Raw genomic sequence first — 16,663 nt, 5'->3', positions numbered from 1 at the left:
AAAGTTTTAGATTTTAGCCCGCTGGCCGCCAGCCCGCCAGTTCACACTGCTAGCCCGCTACACTGCTAGCCCGCCCAGTTCACCATTGCAGGAAATGTATCATAACATTTTATGTTCAATCAATAAAGTTTTAGATTTTAGCCCGCTGGCCCGCCAGCCGCCCAGTTCACACTGCTATCCGCGCTACACTGTTAGCCCGCCCACTTCACACTGCCAGTAATGTATTATAACATTTTTGTGTTCAATCAATAAAGTTTTAGATTTTAGCCCGCTGGCCCGCCACCCCGCCCAGTTCACACTGCTAGCCCGCTAGACTGCTAGCCCGCCCAGTTCACACTGTTAGCCCGCTAGGCTGCTAGCCCGCCCAGTTCACACTGTTAGCCCGCTAGACTGCTAGCCCGCTCAGTTCATACTGTTAGCCCGCTAGACTGCTAGCCCGTTAGCCCGCGTACTTCACGGACATTTTAATAACCGCCATATTAACATGCCCCTGTATCGTTTTAACTTTTGCCTGTTTAGACGTTCAGGAAAGCCTCTGGATACATTTTACAAGTGTTTTTTTGTGTTTGATTAAAAAAGTGTTGGATCATTGGAATGTTATGATTGAGTGAAATGTTGACATGTGAACTATTTGGCGAAAATATTAACATGACGTCTAATATTGACATATTTTCACATAAACCGCGGCGCAGGAGTGTAATTAAGCCATTTAATGCAAACGATATTACACTAGTGTAATAACACTTTGACGTGACATCATTTGCGCTATATAGAAACATAGCGTTCAATCACGCTAATGTTAGCGTTACACTACGGGCGAGAGATTTTTAACAGTTTACTCTTCTTATTTTATATATGTGATAAATAGAATATCATATTCGTGAAGATTCAATACTAAATTTATTGAACTCGTTGAATAAAGCAATATTATGCCCGCCAGATGTAATGGCCAAAGGTAATATTATTGTTTGATAATTATATAAAACGGCGTAAAATCTTTCTTGCAAAGTATTCTATAGTTATTTTTACTTTCTTTACAAGAGGTATACAGGTTTCTTTAAGACAATAGTGATTGAAATAAGAAATCAGTGAAGTGAAAAATCATTACCTGCCCGTCAAACCTGTTCAACAGTGTAGACTTTTCAATGTATTCGAATCCGTTTTCAAAAATATCTGAATAAGAAGACGAGGAACGAGCTAGTTGTTCACAGACGTCAGTTCCTTCAGCAATTCTAACGAATGACATGTTTGATGATTTCATTAGGTGGAACGCGCATTCTATGAGTTTTAAAGATGACACTCCATTTGAAACAGTTTGTACCTGTGTAATTATTGCTAACCTTTGTGCTTTGACTTCGGCATTATTTAAAAGCAAAGCTGCTGTCAAAAATATAGATAAGCGTAAATAAAAACTCTCCATTACCTAGTACTTTTATCAATTGACTTTTCCGACACTTAATATCAATTCTTCTCCAAACACAAACGCTATATATTTCGGGCAAACCAGTAAGTTACCCCTTATATATTAAGTTAACCTGCTCAATATATAATTCATAATCTATTTCGAAAATGCAGCAAAGGGTAACAAAACTAGACAAAAAAGTAAATGATATAAAAGAAGTATCTTTAAAAAAGATGCTCGGCCGAAGTACAACTACATAACCGGCACATGTTATTTTATAACTTTTCGATACAAATACAAATGTAAGCAATGTTTGCATAACAATGACATTAAAATATTTCTTGTAGCAAAGAGACACATTAACATTTTGATATTGGTGTCTTTTCAAAGTAGGAAACTTTTATTTTACAGTAATGATTTAGGTGTCTGTTTACTTAATTTAAGTTTTGACATTAATTAAAAGGATCAGTATTAAATCAATAAATTATTTTTTTCTTTAATTTAATGCAAACGGATATGATATAAAAGAAAAATATAAAAACACAGTAAAAGCTTTGTCGACTGATCTTGATTCCAATAACAAAAATATAATTTTGATTGCTAGAGATAGACGTACAGGTAAATTGGATGTTTTATATGCTGACAGCTGAATGCTATTTTAGATTTAAAAACACTACAAAAAAGGCTAATCATTTTTTGAAAAAGTTAAAATGTTACCCATACAAATTTCCACAAGGAGGCTTCCACGATTATAGGTTCATTGCCATGACAACCAGTATTCTGCGTGGAATGGCAATATTGAAGTGATTATGACTGTTTTTTGATGCAACATGAATGTCGCACAGCACAGACACTCTGCTGCACGACCGACACAGGTCGATCAAAGATAAGAAAAGAAACTCGTCTTGAAAACTCTCTGCTCAGATGAGCTAAAAATGATGCGTATGACACCTTGAATAAGTAATTGGGCATCATTTTACTGATCTGACGGCAGTTACTTGGTGACTTCACACTTCGCAAAACAATGACATTGACAAATAGTTGTTCTTTTTTCAAAAAATAATTAATTAGGTAAGTGCTTTGCTGCTACGAGGAGTCAATTGTCATTAAACTTAATTGTGTTTTGCATATTAAATAAACTTAATTTATTGATAGTAGAATATAATTTATTTGAAATTAATAGCTTTTAAGGCAATAGATTTATATCGGGTTGTATGTAGTCAATATAATTTGAGTATTTCTTTGTATATGAATACAATATCGGTCAGTGCAAAAAAATGAGAAAATTCCTCGAAGGTATATGTGTGCTACTTGGATGGAAAACAGGCTTTTGACCACGTTTGGCATAACGGACTGTTTTACAAACTTCTTAAGTATGGTGTTGACTACACTACATTTGCATCTCTATATTCATTGTATGTCAATTCAGAATGTCAAGTTCGTTGTCAAGGATTGATATCTGATAGCTTTATTGTCAAACAAGGCACAAGGCAAGGCGGTAAGAGTTCGCCATTGATGTATCTAGTCTATATCAATGAATTAATTGAAAAACTTGAGGATAGAGGCGAAGGAATGTGCATCTTCAATTTCAATGTGTGTTCTCCAACTGTAGCAGACGATATGGTACTTGTTTCGTTATCAAAAACTGGTTTAGACAAAATGTTAAGTACATGTTGGGACTATTCAAAAAAATGGAGATACTATTATAATGCAGAAAAATGTAAAGTTGTCGTGATGAATGAACAACACAAATTAATACATTGCAGATGATTTAGTATGGGGCCTTACATTATTTCTGAAATCGAAAGCTACTGTCATTTAGGTGTTATCAGTGAAAAGATTCTGTCTACTAAACCTAACATTGAAAACGCATGTTCAAAGCTGAAGAAAACGTACTTAAGCATAGCCAGAAGTCTTGAATTTGGTTCTATCAGCCCTGTTACTTTAAGTAAAATATACAAATCTGTGGTGTTACCCAAAGCACGTTATGGTTGTGAAATATGGAGCTCCTATTCTAAAGACGATATACGTTTACTCGAGACTGCTAAACACGTCTGGTTAAAACATATGCAACAGCTTCCAAGAAACGCATCTTCAAACTATACTCGTAGTTGTCTTAATATTACGAGTGTTGAGACTCTGATAGAATAAAGGACATTGCAGTTCTTTGGGCAGTTGTGTAGATTGTCCGGCATATCTTTAGCGAAGGAAATATTCAATTATCGTTTAACCAGATATTATAATGGATTTCCTGAACGTTTTGGTTTTATTGCTGATATATATAGGATCCTCTGCAAATATTCTCTGACTGATGTAATGTACAATTACTTACAATCGAGTTTATTTCCGAGTAAATGGCAGTGGAAATATATTCTCGTCAAAGCAGTGCTTAAGTCGGAAAACCAATATCAAAAAGATTGTATTGTTTCAGCTGGACATTTGTGGGTTTGTAATAACCTTATTCGTGTTAGCCAGTGTTCGAGCCTATGGTTCGTAAGCAGGAACACTCCTTCCCTATCACATATCTGCAGGAAACTCTCAAGAAACATCGCTTTATTGGTTTCACGACAATATGAGCGTCAGTGCACAAAATGTAAACTTAATACAGAAAATATTATCCTACACCAGATCTGTTTCTGTATCAGAAATACCCGAGAACGTGAGAATTTGTGGAACATGCTTATAGACTGTCTGGGATTTACTTGGTTCCGTGAGCTAATAACAGATTGTCCTCTTGAACAATGTAAAACTATAATGGGGCTCGCCGTGAAAAATGACGAACGCATTTTCATAAATTTCTCATTAACTAAATCACTATTACGTTTATTAGATTAAATGATGTATTGACATGAATTGTGATACATTTTCGAACGTTATATGTTGTGTATATTGTAATTTGTATTTGTACCAATGAGAAATGTCTTCTGATACGTATGTCTTATCTGTAATTATGTAAGAAATAAACCATGATATATTTAATCCTCGAGTGCTAGAAAACTAAAATATAAATACTTCTATGAATAAGTAGAATATCTCATGAATTATTTATTAAAGTTTTACACTATTCAAAACTGTATAAAATTGGGTTTTCCTTTCATAATCTTTCATCATTTTGTATAAATGAAGAAAATACTAAAATAATTAACTACAGCTTTATATTAACTATATCTTCTGTTAAGAAGAAGATATGACTTTTATTTAGCACTTTTTGCCAATTCCCCTTCATTATTTTTAAGAAATCAATAAAAGGTGTTTCCCACTTTAAAAAGCTTTAGTTTCGATTTCGTTGAAGCTATATAAAGGAGAAATGCTTACAATCATATTAAGGATACACTTGTAGTTGCCATGTTTTTTATGTTAGATAATAGATCAATGAATTAAACACAGGTGTGAATTACTTTTGCCATAGAATAAGAGATTTGATATAGATCCCACAATATATATGATTTTTGTTTTTGTTATGATATATTTTTGTAATGTTATCGCATAATATTTAAATGGTATTATACATGTATTGTTACTGTAAATATTGTATCTGTAAATACTGTTATGCTCTTCATCTTTGGAGGAAATAAAAGTATCTATCTATCTATCGTGGCAAAATGACAAAATCATCACGAAAAACGGTTTCTTATGAACTATGTTAACAGTGAGATTATATTGATTCCATAATCTCAATGTCAATTATTGGAAGAGTTGTAACATCATGCCTATCTTATTCAACTCAAATAATATTATTCGTACTGACTAAACTGTTCGGGAATTAAATATTATGCTGTTGTTTTGATTAAGATTTTAACCATTAATGATTTATTATATGCACAATTTGCTTAGAAGGCACAACTTTACCATAATTCTTTTATAAAGTATGTTTGTTTTCATATGAGATTTTTTGCAGCAGATATATATATCTTTATACACTTCAAGCAGTCTATTCTTTAGGAGCAAGACACGATTTTCTTCACATCAATGTTATTCTTTAAAGAAACAAAAAAAACAAACATAAAAACAAACAAATAAAAAAAAACACAGATATAATTCTGAATATAACAAAACGTATCATACATTCAAACCAAACACTTGTGCAATTCAGGTCGTTATTTAAAATTTCGTATTTATATTATAATATAGATTGACCAAATATATTTGAATATGAATTTAAACAAAACATAATATGTAATATAAATCATAAATAGGAACTGGTAGAAAGGACTTTAAAAGGCGTTTCTCAAGTTCCGTGTTTGCTTAGAGAATTCTGCAAATGTAATCTTACACATTTTTTCCCTCAAATTAATTTACGAAGAATATTTACATTATGCGTGGGAAATCATGACATAAAGTGATAAAATTATTGTAATAAATTTAGATAATTTAAAAAGCATTACTTAATACAAAAGTGTAATGTGCTATATTTGTCTTTTAAAATGATAATTTTGGAGATTTTTAAGACAAATAATGTGCTCTCTTACGATTGCGATGGATAATAGTTATGTAAACTTTGTCAACGGAAAGATACAGAGATCGGCCTTGTCGGACATATATCACGGACCGGATATGACACATGTGTGAAATATTCGGTTCGAATTTGTCACACGTGTGTCTTATTTAATCGAAGTAAGTTTTTCTTTGCTCACCAAAACGTATTTATCACTTACCAAAAATAAGAATTAAAATGAAAATAACAACGTATACGTCGCATGTGTTCTTTTTTCACTTTAAAAAGTCCGTTTTGCACAAAACCGTTTATTAATAAAAAAGACGGAATCGTAAATACCACAACCGCCATCTTCATCACCACTATCATCATAAGCCATTTACCATTTTTTTAAAGTGTAAAGTGAACAAATATTTCACCAAATTAGCGCAAAACATATTTCGTGTGTATCGTAATGCAATATCACTGTAAACAAGAATAGAATTTTGTATTGCACTAAAATATGTTTTGTATATTTCTTTCGGCTTCCAGTGCCCTTAATAAAGCTTCATGATGTTAGTTTAAACATATTTTTCTACGCTTGATGGCGAAATACGTTCTTTCAACTTATATTAATCACTTTAGAGTCCGCTTTTTTGAACTAACAAGTACTGGTGCCAAATGAGAAAACATGGTCGTGACCCGAGTTGGGTCCGAACCTATAATCCTTGGGTTGAGAGGCAAACATCTTAGCCATTATGCCGACACTACCCCTAAACATTGTATAATCCATACTTTGTGATTCATCAGGAAAAATCTCATCTTGCTAGACCTTTAATGGCACATATGCTGCAACCATGCAAAAAGCAAACGTAGAATGCATGTTAAAATATGTCAAACAGTTTTTTCAACGCGTTCAATCGTCATTTCGAAAATGGCCATGATGGCTTTAGGCATAACATAATGTTAAAGGAGCAAGTTTAAAATGCGGAGTGAACAGAACTCGATTCATTCTATGTCTTTTCGTGTGCACCACATCTGGTTTGCAGCTTGAAGAAAAAGATTTTTTAAAATAATCAAAAATCATTATTTCGTGATTAAAAAAGTTTTGATTTTTCTTATATCTAAATCACGTCGTAAAATAATTAATCCTTTAGATGTATAACGTCATTTGTAAAGTACATGTCAAAATCACGTTTTGTGTACAATATATAACATAAACTTACAAAAACTTAAGAGTGTATTGTTTTATAAACTTAAAAGAAAAAAACCATTTTGAACAAAAGATTGAAATTTGTCACAACTTTGTGCGTATTGACACAAAGGTGATCAGTGACTGGCTAGGTTCGAAATTATATACTAACTATTGTGGATTTTTATTATTAATGATTAGAATATACATTTGCGAGTTTTTGTAAAACATAATTATAAAATCATGAAAACCAATACTTAAAAATTATCTTTAACATGGAAATTAGTTTTATTAAAACCATAGATCACATATCCCCTCACTACCCACCTTTTACACAAAATTTCCCGAGTCAAGAGCTATAACTATGACAGCTCAAATTAACAAGTGAAATCCCAAATGCACAACAATATATGCTGACCAGCATTCTTGTGAGGGTTCTTTCCTTGCTCCAAACACTTTTCAGCTACTTAGCCACACAAGTGAAAATTTAAAATTATGATTTAAGGACAAAAACTCATTATGGCATTATTGTGCACATCTACCTGAAAACCTCACGTGTACAACAATATATATACTTACAAACATTGATATAAAAACTCTAATTGTTTTTTCTACAACATGCATGACAAGTTGAAACTTGATCATTTTGACTAAGTTAAGGACAATAATGCGGGTAATCGACACGTTTCATTCAAGTTCGTTCAAGTTTTACTCTGGCACAGGAACACAGACATGTATTAAGTTTATACCCCCTGCCCCTCAGAAGGGGGCATAAAAAGTCAACATATTATCTTCAAGTCAATAAATATTAATGTCCGAAATATATAGCACATATTTTCGACAATGCCAGTCACTGTGTATTGATACAGAAATCATCTTACTGGTAAAATGATAAGCAAGGCGACGTGGACATAAACAAAAATATTAGTGATTAACCATATGTGATAATAATAATGTTGTTGTTGACAATGATAATGTTGTTTATGATAATGATGATGTATTATTTTCGTTGATGTAGGTAAGTTAAAACGCCAATTCTAGTTTTAGTTTACTGCGTAAAATCTATGACATATACGGCCAGGCATTTACTACCAAAATGCTGAAGCTTTAATGGCACATAAACACATTTGTGATTAATTCGGCTGAATATGTCCCACACCTGTGACATATACGTTCCGTGACGGACCTTCATTAACAGATCCAACCTGTGTCAAATGCACCGTCGTCTATTAATATTGAGTATTAGATATGCCTAAGATGTGTTCATGATAAGTCCTGAAGGAACATACCATAACTAAGAAGAATCTCTTGTTCATCTTATCACACATAAAATTTTAATACTTTTAAAATAACAATATATTATTCCTGCACGACAGTTGTAAGACATTATCATAATATTTCATACAATTACTAAATATATGTGTAATTTCAGTTATTTCTCTAAATAGATAGATCTTTAAATATGTATTTCATACTTCCGACGGTCAATATAATAATCAAAGCACAGAAGGCGCTTAATTTGTTTGGGTCTCAGAATATCAGAAAGGTGTAGGTTGTGAGATTATAAACCAATTTGTTTGTAAAGTGTCATCAAATTCTGTTTCCAGCGTAATAACTATAGAAAATTGACTATAAGACTAATTGCAACACTGATATTCAATTCAATGTTTATTTGGCTTAATCAATTAAGACCCCCCCCCCCCAAAAAAAAAAAAAAAAAAACACCACGATTTGACTCAACTTGGATTTGTACCACGGACCTCCCGCTTCTAAAGCGAGCGTATAAACCCCTCGACCACTGGGAGTTATAAGATAACTGCTTGAATAATACCATATAGTTTTTATTTTTAATGCGCCTGTCATTTGACAATCTTTTCGCAGTGATCTCCCCTAAATTTTTCGGCGTTAATGTACATATTAAGGGATGTAACCGCTTCGAGGAGTTTGGACTACTTTCGGCATTTGCAAATAAGAACATCAGGGTCTGAAATTTCGCTACCATTATTTGCTTGGTCTGACGACCCAAACAAATAAAAACCAGAGTAACATTTTTGACTGACCTCGCCCGATAGAAAATGACAAGAAAATGTAAAAATATTGTTTTATTTATTATACATTAGGTAGCAACAATTACACCAGTTATTATCGTCTTTAACTATGAACATAATTGTGAGTCAATTGGAAAATTATGATAGTACAAACAATTGTTATTGATTAAAAAAGGTTTTATAAATGTAGGAGTTGACATGGTAAAACACATTTTGGCAAATGAAATAATTATGTTTCATTTTTAACAAAATGTAGTGATAGATCTGTACGAAAATACTAAATAAATCTAGGTGTAAGTAATTCAAGCAATGATGGACAGAGTTACAGACATGTTTTACTCAGCGGGGGTGTGATATAGGCATGCATATTTTACGAGAATAAGAAATAAAAAGATTGCCTGTTGTAGGGAGCGTGCGATTTAAATATACTTATATTTCAACGCGAATAGTGCACTAGGTCCTGACGCAAGTAACGGAAAATGATTTTTAACGAAGCGCGCAGACGAAACAAATTTCCTGCTGGTGCAGAGTGTGATTGTTACCGCAAAAATATTATTTTACCATTAAGTTACTTACAACCCATCATTATAAATTCATAAAAGCACAATTCATTGAACAAGAAACACAGTTTAAAAGACTTACGTCTTAGAATTTGATTTGTAATAAGACATATATATATATGTTAACTGTAAATGGTTATGTGATAATTGTTAGTAAACATTATTGTTTATAAGGAAAAATATAATTCAGAGAATAATCGGTATTAGAAGAATTTTGAAGCATGATATGTAATTAAATGGGTCTTTTAACTTCTCTCAATAGCTTACATTATGACAACAACAACAACTCCAACACCATTTATAAAACGTTAGTCAATATTAAGTCAATATTTACAAAAATATTCTGTTGTGAACTTGACGACATGAATATGACACATCATAAGAGTTTCTGAATTCCATATCAACACTGTTTTGGTGTTTTGGTGTATATTAATGTCGTAAATTTAAAGGCTGCTTTTCTACTTGCATTTCTCTATTGTCAATCACTGTATTTAAGTTGTATAAAAGTTGTTAAAATGTTGTTTTATTTCACTGATAGTTTAAGATCATAGGTCATGATTCTTTGAGTGGTAAAAATTAAATGCTGCTTATGGCAGTTGTGACAAATGTTAATTTCTCTTTGTTGTATAAATATCGTAAAACAAACTGAGCGACGCAGTTACTTAATTTTGTTTTGTTTTTTATCTTCCGGAAAGTCTCATTTTACATATTCTTATTTGGTTAAAAGACAACCGTATTGTTATGTTAAACCATAAAACATGAACTATTGTTATTATTATATGTATAGTTGCTGGACAAGATGCGGTGTTTCATGATGACTTTGTTTCCAGATTTGTTAGACTCCGCAAATTCCTTACTTATTCCAATTAAGGACAGGGTAGGGAGATTTTCACGTTTAAAGCGCGCGACGCATTTGAATTTATGAGAATCTTTGTTTTAAATGCTATAGCTCAGAAACAAATTGAAACAATCGTATGTATTTATGTGTACTCGTAGCAAAGTCCCAAAGGTGATAAGATATTTTACATAAAAGTATATTCATTTCTGCTTTTACATATCAAATATTATATTCATTGTGTTTGTGTTAACATGTATAAAGTAAAAAGCAAATGATGCTGACACCTCAAAACTGACTTTCTCCTACATTACAGCTTTAACAATATAGAAAACCCAGAATAAAACACAAGCATCGATAGTAATACAATCAAAGCCACCAAATTGATGAGAATATTTGAAGGAATCTCAAACTTGTAGTTTCTGCAACATCTTAAAGAAAAGCATCGAGTGTATGCGGAATTATCCTGGTTTACAAGAGCCGTGTTATCGTATTTATTGTCCGTAAGACTTAAAGTCAAGCTATGCCGAGATTCTCTGTTACAGTCACGAACACGCAAAGCCACGAGAGAAGGGTTCCGGATTAAGGTAAATGCAAGCCACCATCTTTTCTTAGCAATGCTGTGTTCTGTAAATACATCATTCATGATATTTTAATATCTACATATCGTACACAGTTATATTTCTTAAACGAGTTTATTATTTTAAAAATTGTGCCAAAAGTGTTAGAGTTATGTAAAAGAGTACAAGTTGATATTTTGATAATAAGAAAGTATAGAAAATAATTCTTGCAAAAAGAATGGGAAGTACAATTTACAATACATGTACATTTGTAAAATAAATGCTGTTAACATCTTGTTCTCCTTAGTACCTGTTTCAATAGGTATATGTTCCGAGAAACTTAAATCGCCATATACAGTGTTTTCCACGGCAGATCTTAAAGGTATTCTATATCTTCTATTTTCTACCCCAGATTTCACAAGGAAACAAAACACGCGCATTACAGGGTGATTGTGTGCCACATCAACCATTATCATTCCGATGTAGTTCACATAACCTGAAGTTATACATAACCTAAGTGACAAATATCTCTGAAATAAAGTGTGTGTACCTTTAGTTGTCTTTTTCTTTTACAGATATTAACATTAAAATAAAGATATTGCCATAACAGAATATAATATAGAAACTAGTTGACATTTGATTTTATTTTGCAATAACAAAGTAGAGAATATGCCACTTTCCCAATATCCCTCAATTTTGAAATAAATTTGCCGCTTTTTTTGTTTAATCTTAATTTTGAATAAGAAAGCGACAATATTTTAGAATAAAGTTATTTAATAACATTTTTATAACACAATACATCAAAATAGACCAAAGAAGATGTCTTTACTTCAAACAAGGTATTACTATTGATAAATAATTATAAATACAAGATGTATAAAGTAAGAAAAAAATAATGTTTAAAAACCGTCACTACAATATAAGATATACAAACATTTATCCATAGCTTCATATCCTCGCATTAGCAGACTTCGGTCCATCCTTGGAATCATAAATACGCCCAGAAATGCACCAACTAAAATACGCTTGAGGAAGGTAAACAATCCGATACTCGCATTAAGGAAAATAGTGAAGAAGCTAAATACGTCGTACATATTCCTGTAATCAGAAATGATGACATAATGATCAACCATAAGTCTGTTTGACGAGCATTCGACTAAATTGTCGATTTTGTATCAAAGTGTTCAAATTTGTGTACAATTGTCTTGAATAAGTTGAAGAAACTATCAACCGGTTAGCTGTCTCATAATATATATGTATATTTCTTTAATTTACTTTGATTTAGAAAAGAAAAAATACATAAAATGTCAATAATTGTGTGCATGCAATAATAATATATTGCTACAAAAAATTTAAACTGATATGTAAATAAACTTTGCACTTATAGCTGACAAAGTTTTGCTTGTTATTTTACTATGTTTAATTATATAGATATTGTTTTATTTAATTACATATGTTTGTTTTTCAATAAATATTGTCAAATCTATTAACACGTGATAGTTATATAAAATTCATAAGTATAATATTTATGATTTTTTTTTAGATTATTGCACAACAGCACCCCTCGATATATCACTTGGCCATTTGTTTTAACTTATTTCGCAATTCATTCCGAAAGTAAAAATTAATGTGGTTTTTCTTCCTAAAGAGCAACTTTATCAACTAGTTCACAAGTTCTTTACCTATTATCTACAGCTAGCGGTCTATATTTGTCGTCAGCGTTTATTTTCGGTTGGATGAAAAATAGACCTATCAAAAGAATTTGCACTTTGAATATGATGACCAGGCATATCGGGTATCTGCAAGAAAACATCTGATAAGTTTAAAAAATATATGTGTGTCAGTCGGATTCAGTAGCACACTATTATTTAAGAAAAATAACCCATCTTACTTTTTCAAATAACGCTTCCCTGTAATATGTCATGTGACCTGATTATTTTTTCTTTTACTGTATGAATTCATGTATGGTTCAATAAATGTATTGAACACGAGCAAATATTCTTTTATAACTGTATTTATTATACTTTGGGTGATCACACACACACACCCACGCACGCAGGCAGGCATGCACGCAACCACACATACATATGAGGTGTTTAGGTCCAGAGTCGGAAATAGTCCCTCTATGTGTAAACATATGTTTTGTATCGTTAGATCGATAATGTGATGATAACAATGTTATAGTTACATTAGCCACTCGAACTGTATCCATATCTGGTCAAGTAGATTCCTCTGATTAAGGATTTTTATTGTCACAAACATTGCCGCCAATGGCAAAAAGACAAGAAGGTAGCAAAATAATGTTCCTGAAATATGAAAAATTGAAAATAGCCATTAACGTAATATTGCTCAAGGTATATCTATTTGCTACATAAAACAAGTCTTGTCAGCGGACAGCGCGATCAACTTTTCTCAGTTCTTGGTAGATTATTTAAAATGAAAAAGGGGATAATTTAGGATGATGATACCTTTTTGACAATTAACATGAATGCCAATTATAAGGGAATAGTTTCATTAGTTCCTCGTAAAATAAACTTCACGAAAAGCATAGCTGACTTCGACTCCGACAACGGCGAGAAGGCTTTAAAAAAAGGTTTACTTCTTTATTTGAATATGTGGAGCTAAAAAACGAAGTATCAATCATTACAACAAATATAATAATTTTCTTTCTACTCTTTGTCTGTACAGACTTTATCATAATTGATTAGCATGTAAGGTTTATTTTCCTACCCCAGAACATTCCGGTTATTGATGTACCAATACATCGCAATCCTTGAGCCTGTAATAACCAAATAAATTTTTCTTTAGGGTGTGCAACGGTTAAATTTTAAGTATATAATTCATTAATTTTCTTAAGGAAATAAACTGTAAAAATTATTGAAATTTTCCAGTAACAAAATCACACGTGAAGCAAAACAACAAAAAAGGTAATCCGTGCTTGCAACATTTCAAGTTATGCTTCTCTTGTATTTGAGCTATATGCAATCAAGGTTTCCGGTCAGGCTGAACATTATTCTCACCTTGTGGCATTTGGCGCACAACGGGGGACCATGACTGCATATAGCTCAGAGTTAAATTCACATTGCTCTGTAACCCAGATAAATATGAGGACGAATTTCAATATAGTGGGGGAGTATGTTAATGTTTAGAACTGTTTACTCTTAAGAGGAGAATATGTGCAAGCGGCCGGATAGCACAGTCAGTACAGCCGCGGAACGGTATTCCGAGGGTCCCTGGTCAACGTACCGGTCAGGCTGCACATTTTTCTCATCCTGTGACATAAGCCCACTACTTTCTGCGAATGAAACGTGTATTATTGCATAAACTTATCACGAAGATTTTTTTGTTTTGTTTTTACATTTTGTATATATCAAAATCGATTATGGTATTAACGATGCGCACAAAGTATATTTATCAGTAAACATTAACAAAAAAATATGGAGAAATGCAAGAAAATACTTCGAAGCTTCGGAAAAGCTTACCATGTAAACATCTGGTGAATGTGTTCGTAACGTTTTGGGAATGAAGCTTCTATCTCCCTTAAACAACAGGAGCATGTCTCGCCTGTATTATATACAAATTAAATTGATAATATTAGATCTACTTGACTTTCATCAGGCGATAAGATTTGTGCTAGAGTAAACTAGTTACTAGCGAATTACGTTATTTATATTATTCATACAACCCGCCTTTTAAAATGTCAATTACATGTACTTTATATACAGCCAAGAAAAGAATAAATAAATAACAGTTAACCTTAACTTAACTTAAGAGAATTTTGTGTGTTCACTTTTTGTGATAGTTATCATGTGCTATGTGTTTTCGGGCTTGTGCTAGGGTTACTATATGAGAGTCTCAAAAGGATGGGATGTTTGTGCAGATATAAGCATATTCTAACTTTCACCATCTTATACTTAAATGCCGATAATAATCTACTTATGTAGGGAACGTTTGGATAAACATAGCTGCCATACAAATTTTCGGTTGTCAATAAAAACTTGATAAAATCACGTTTATGTGAAAATCAATCTAACTTGCCTATGTATGTTCCCATACCTTTATCAAGCAATGCCTGCATTTACTCAACACTACTGTGTTTGCTGATATCTCAAGTTTTGATTTAATTATCTCTTGTATAACCTTCGTAACGTGCCGGAAGCCTTTGACTTTTGAAATATAATTCTGATTTTACTGTAACAAATATATATGCATGCCCCTGTAAACATAAAGTTATTAGGCCAACCACGGAAAATCGTCAAAGAAAAATCGATGTTTGAACTAGGATTTTTTAGTATTGTAAATGCACTTATTTGGCCATTGCCGAACCAGCAGCAGTTTTCCGCTATCGAATTTTCTGAATTGGGCCAACAAAGATAAATAAAAATTTAAAAGATGTTGTTGGACCAACGTTGGGCCAACTACGTATAAATTCACGTCTAAAATAAACCTACATGTTATCTTTTTAATTTCATTATTTCATTTTTTATCACAAAATTTATCTTTAAAAAAAAAACCTTAACAAATTATAGAAAACAGAAGCTGCATTGATATATGTATGTTAACAGATTAATTTTAAGTGCAAATGAATATATTAATATTAGGAAAGTGCTGTTTTTTATTTTCATTTTGTAATTCTTATTTTTTTGTAATTCACATTGTTTTTCATCAGCATTTAATTGATACTGTTTACAGCTGATATTGAAGGTAAATACTTCTCCAGCTTACACAGTTATATCCACTATCTACTTATAATTACTCTGCGAGGATAAGCCTTTGCTATGAACATGTTATATGTTGAGCTGTCTAAAGTGCCATTATAAAAAGTTACAATGAAGATCTCTGAAATCTTTCAGGCTGAACTCACATTAACCCTTGTTATGTAAACCTTTCAAAGAAATAGGGTAACTGAGCTCATTGCAAATCCTTTCCCACAATGGATGCCTGACTGCCGAAGACGTATTATCTTACATAACTGAACTATTTTGGTCCAGCATACAGTAAACGGTTGAAAAATGTAAGTAAACTAAATAAATATGCAATATTTTGTTTATTTTGTTGTTTTTGTTGCTGCGTTTTTGTTTTGTTTTATATATAAAGAAATAGTTTTTATCATTTTTATTTCGTTTGTCTCTTGTCACAGTTTTGTGTATTTAAATCTGCAATCGGAAATAAAGACATGTGATTTAATTTTGATCAGTACTTAATGGCGGATAGTGTGAATGAAACAATGAATTTCTTACAATCTACTTATGATTACTGACTACCCTTAATTTGTTTAATACTATGTTTTTTAAATGTAGATGAATATTCTGCAGTTAAACTATAAAAGAATAGATATACAAATAAGACCGTGAAGGTGGGAGAAGGAAAAGGATGCTTTTGAAACATTGAGAGAGTGGAGAGTAGAAAAAACTTGAAGTACAAAATGAACTCTAAAGACATTCAATATGTATTTTTCTATGTGAATTTAAAAAAAATCTTTGTTATATATCTTGAATTGATGTTCTCTCAGATCTATGAATTTTAATAAAAAATGTGCCACAGTTAATATCAGATATGTGTCTTTTTGATGATTTTTCAATAACTTTTATTGAAATGTGAAAGTAATCAAACTACTTTCTTGCTATATTTTGACATAAATGATATATGGTT

The 16,663-nt window shown here is 32.0% G+C and overlaps 1 protein-coding gene across 1 annotated transcript; it reads right to left on the bottom strand.

The window, feature by feature from the left end:
• Window positions 1–9,097: 9,097 nt before the first annotated feature.
• LOC132725695 (stimulated by retinoic acid gene 6 protein-like) lies at window positions 9,098–16,291 on the bottom strand. Its single transcript, XM_060710876.1, has 7 exons — window positions 14,494–16,291; window positions 13,742–13,790; window positions 13,200–13,317; window positions 12,694–12,810; window positions 11,946–12,109; window positions 11,322–11,507; window positions 9,098–11,078 (listed from the first exon to the last, which is right to left on the bottom strand). Exons 1-7 carry the CDS (start codon window positions 14,566–14,568, stop codon window positions 10,762–10,764), a joined length of 1,026 nt encoding a protein of 341 aa, XP_060566859.1. The 5' UTR covers window positions 14,569–16,291; the 3' UTR covers window positions 9,098–10,761.
• Window positions 16,292–16,663: the final 372 nt, after the last annotated feature.

Source organism: Ruditapes philippinarum, unplaced genomic scaffold (assembly GCF_026571515.1).
Source record: "Ruditapes philippinarum isolate M1 unplaced genomic scaffold, ASM2657151v2 ctg17940_1_1_1_1, whole genome shotgun sequence".
Lineage (NCBI taxonomy): Eukaryota > Metazoa > Mollusca > Bivalvia > Venerida > Veneridae > Ruditapes > Ruditapes philippinarum.
Note: the sequence above shows the minus strand (reverse complement) of the source record. Positions and strands in the feature narration are given on the sequence as shown.

Coding starts and splice junctions, on each gene's coding strand:
- LOC132725695 (XM_060710876.1), bottom strand. CDS start 14,568: ATGCTCCTGTTGTTTAAGGGAGATAGAAGCTTCATTCCCAAAACGTTA. Junction 13,318..13,741: donor AATAACCGGAATGTTCTGGG/GTAGGAAAATAA, acceptor TTCATATTTCAG/GAACATTATTTTGCTACCTT. Junction 11,508..11,945: donor ATATGAAGCTATGGATAAAT/GTTTGTATATCT, acceptor GTATAACTTCAG/GTTATGTGAACTACATCGGA.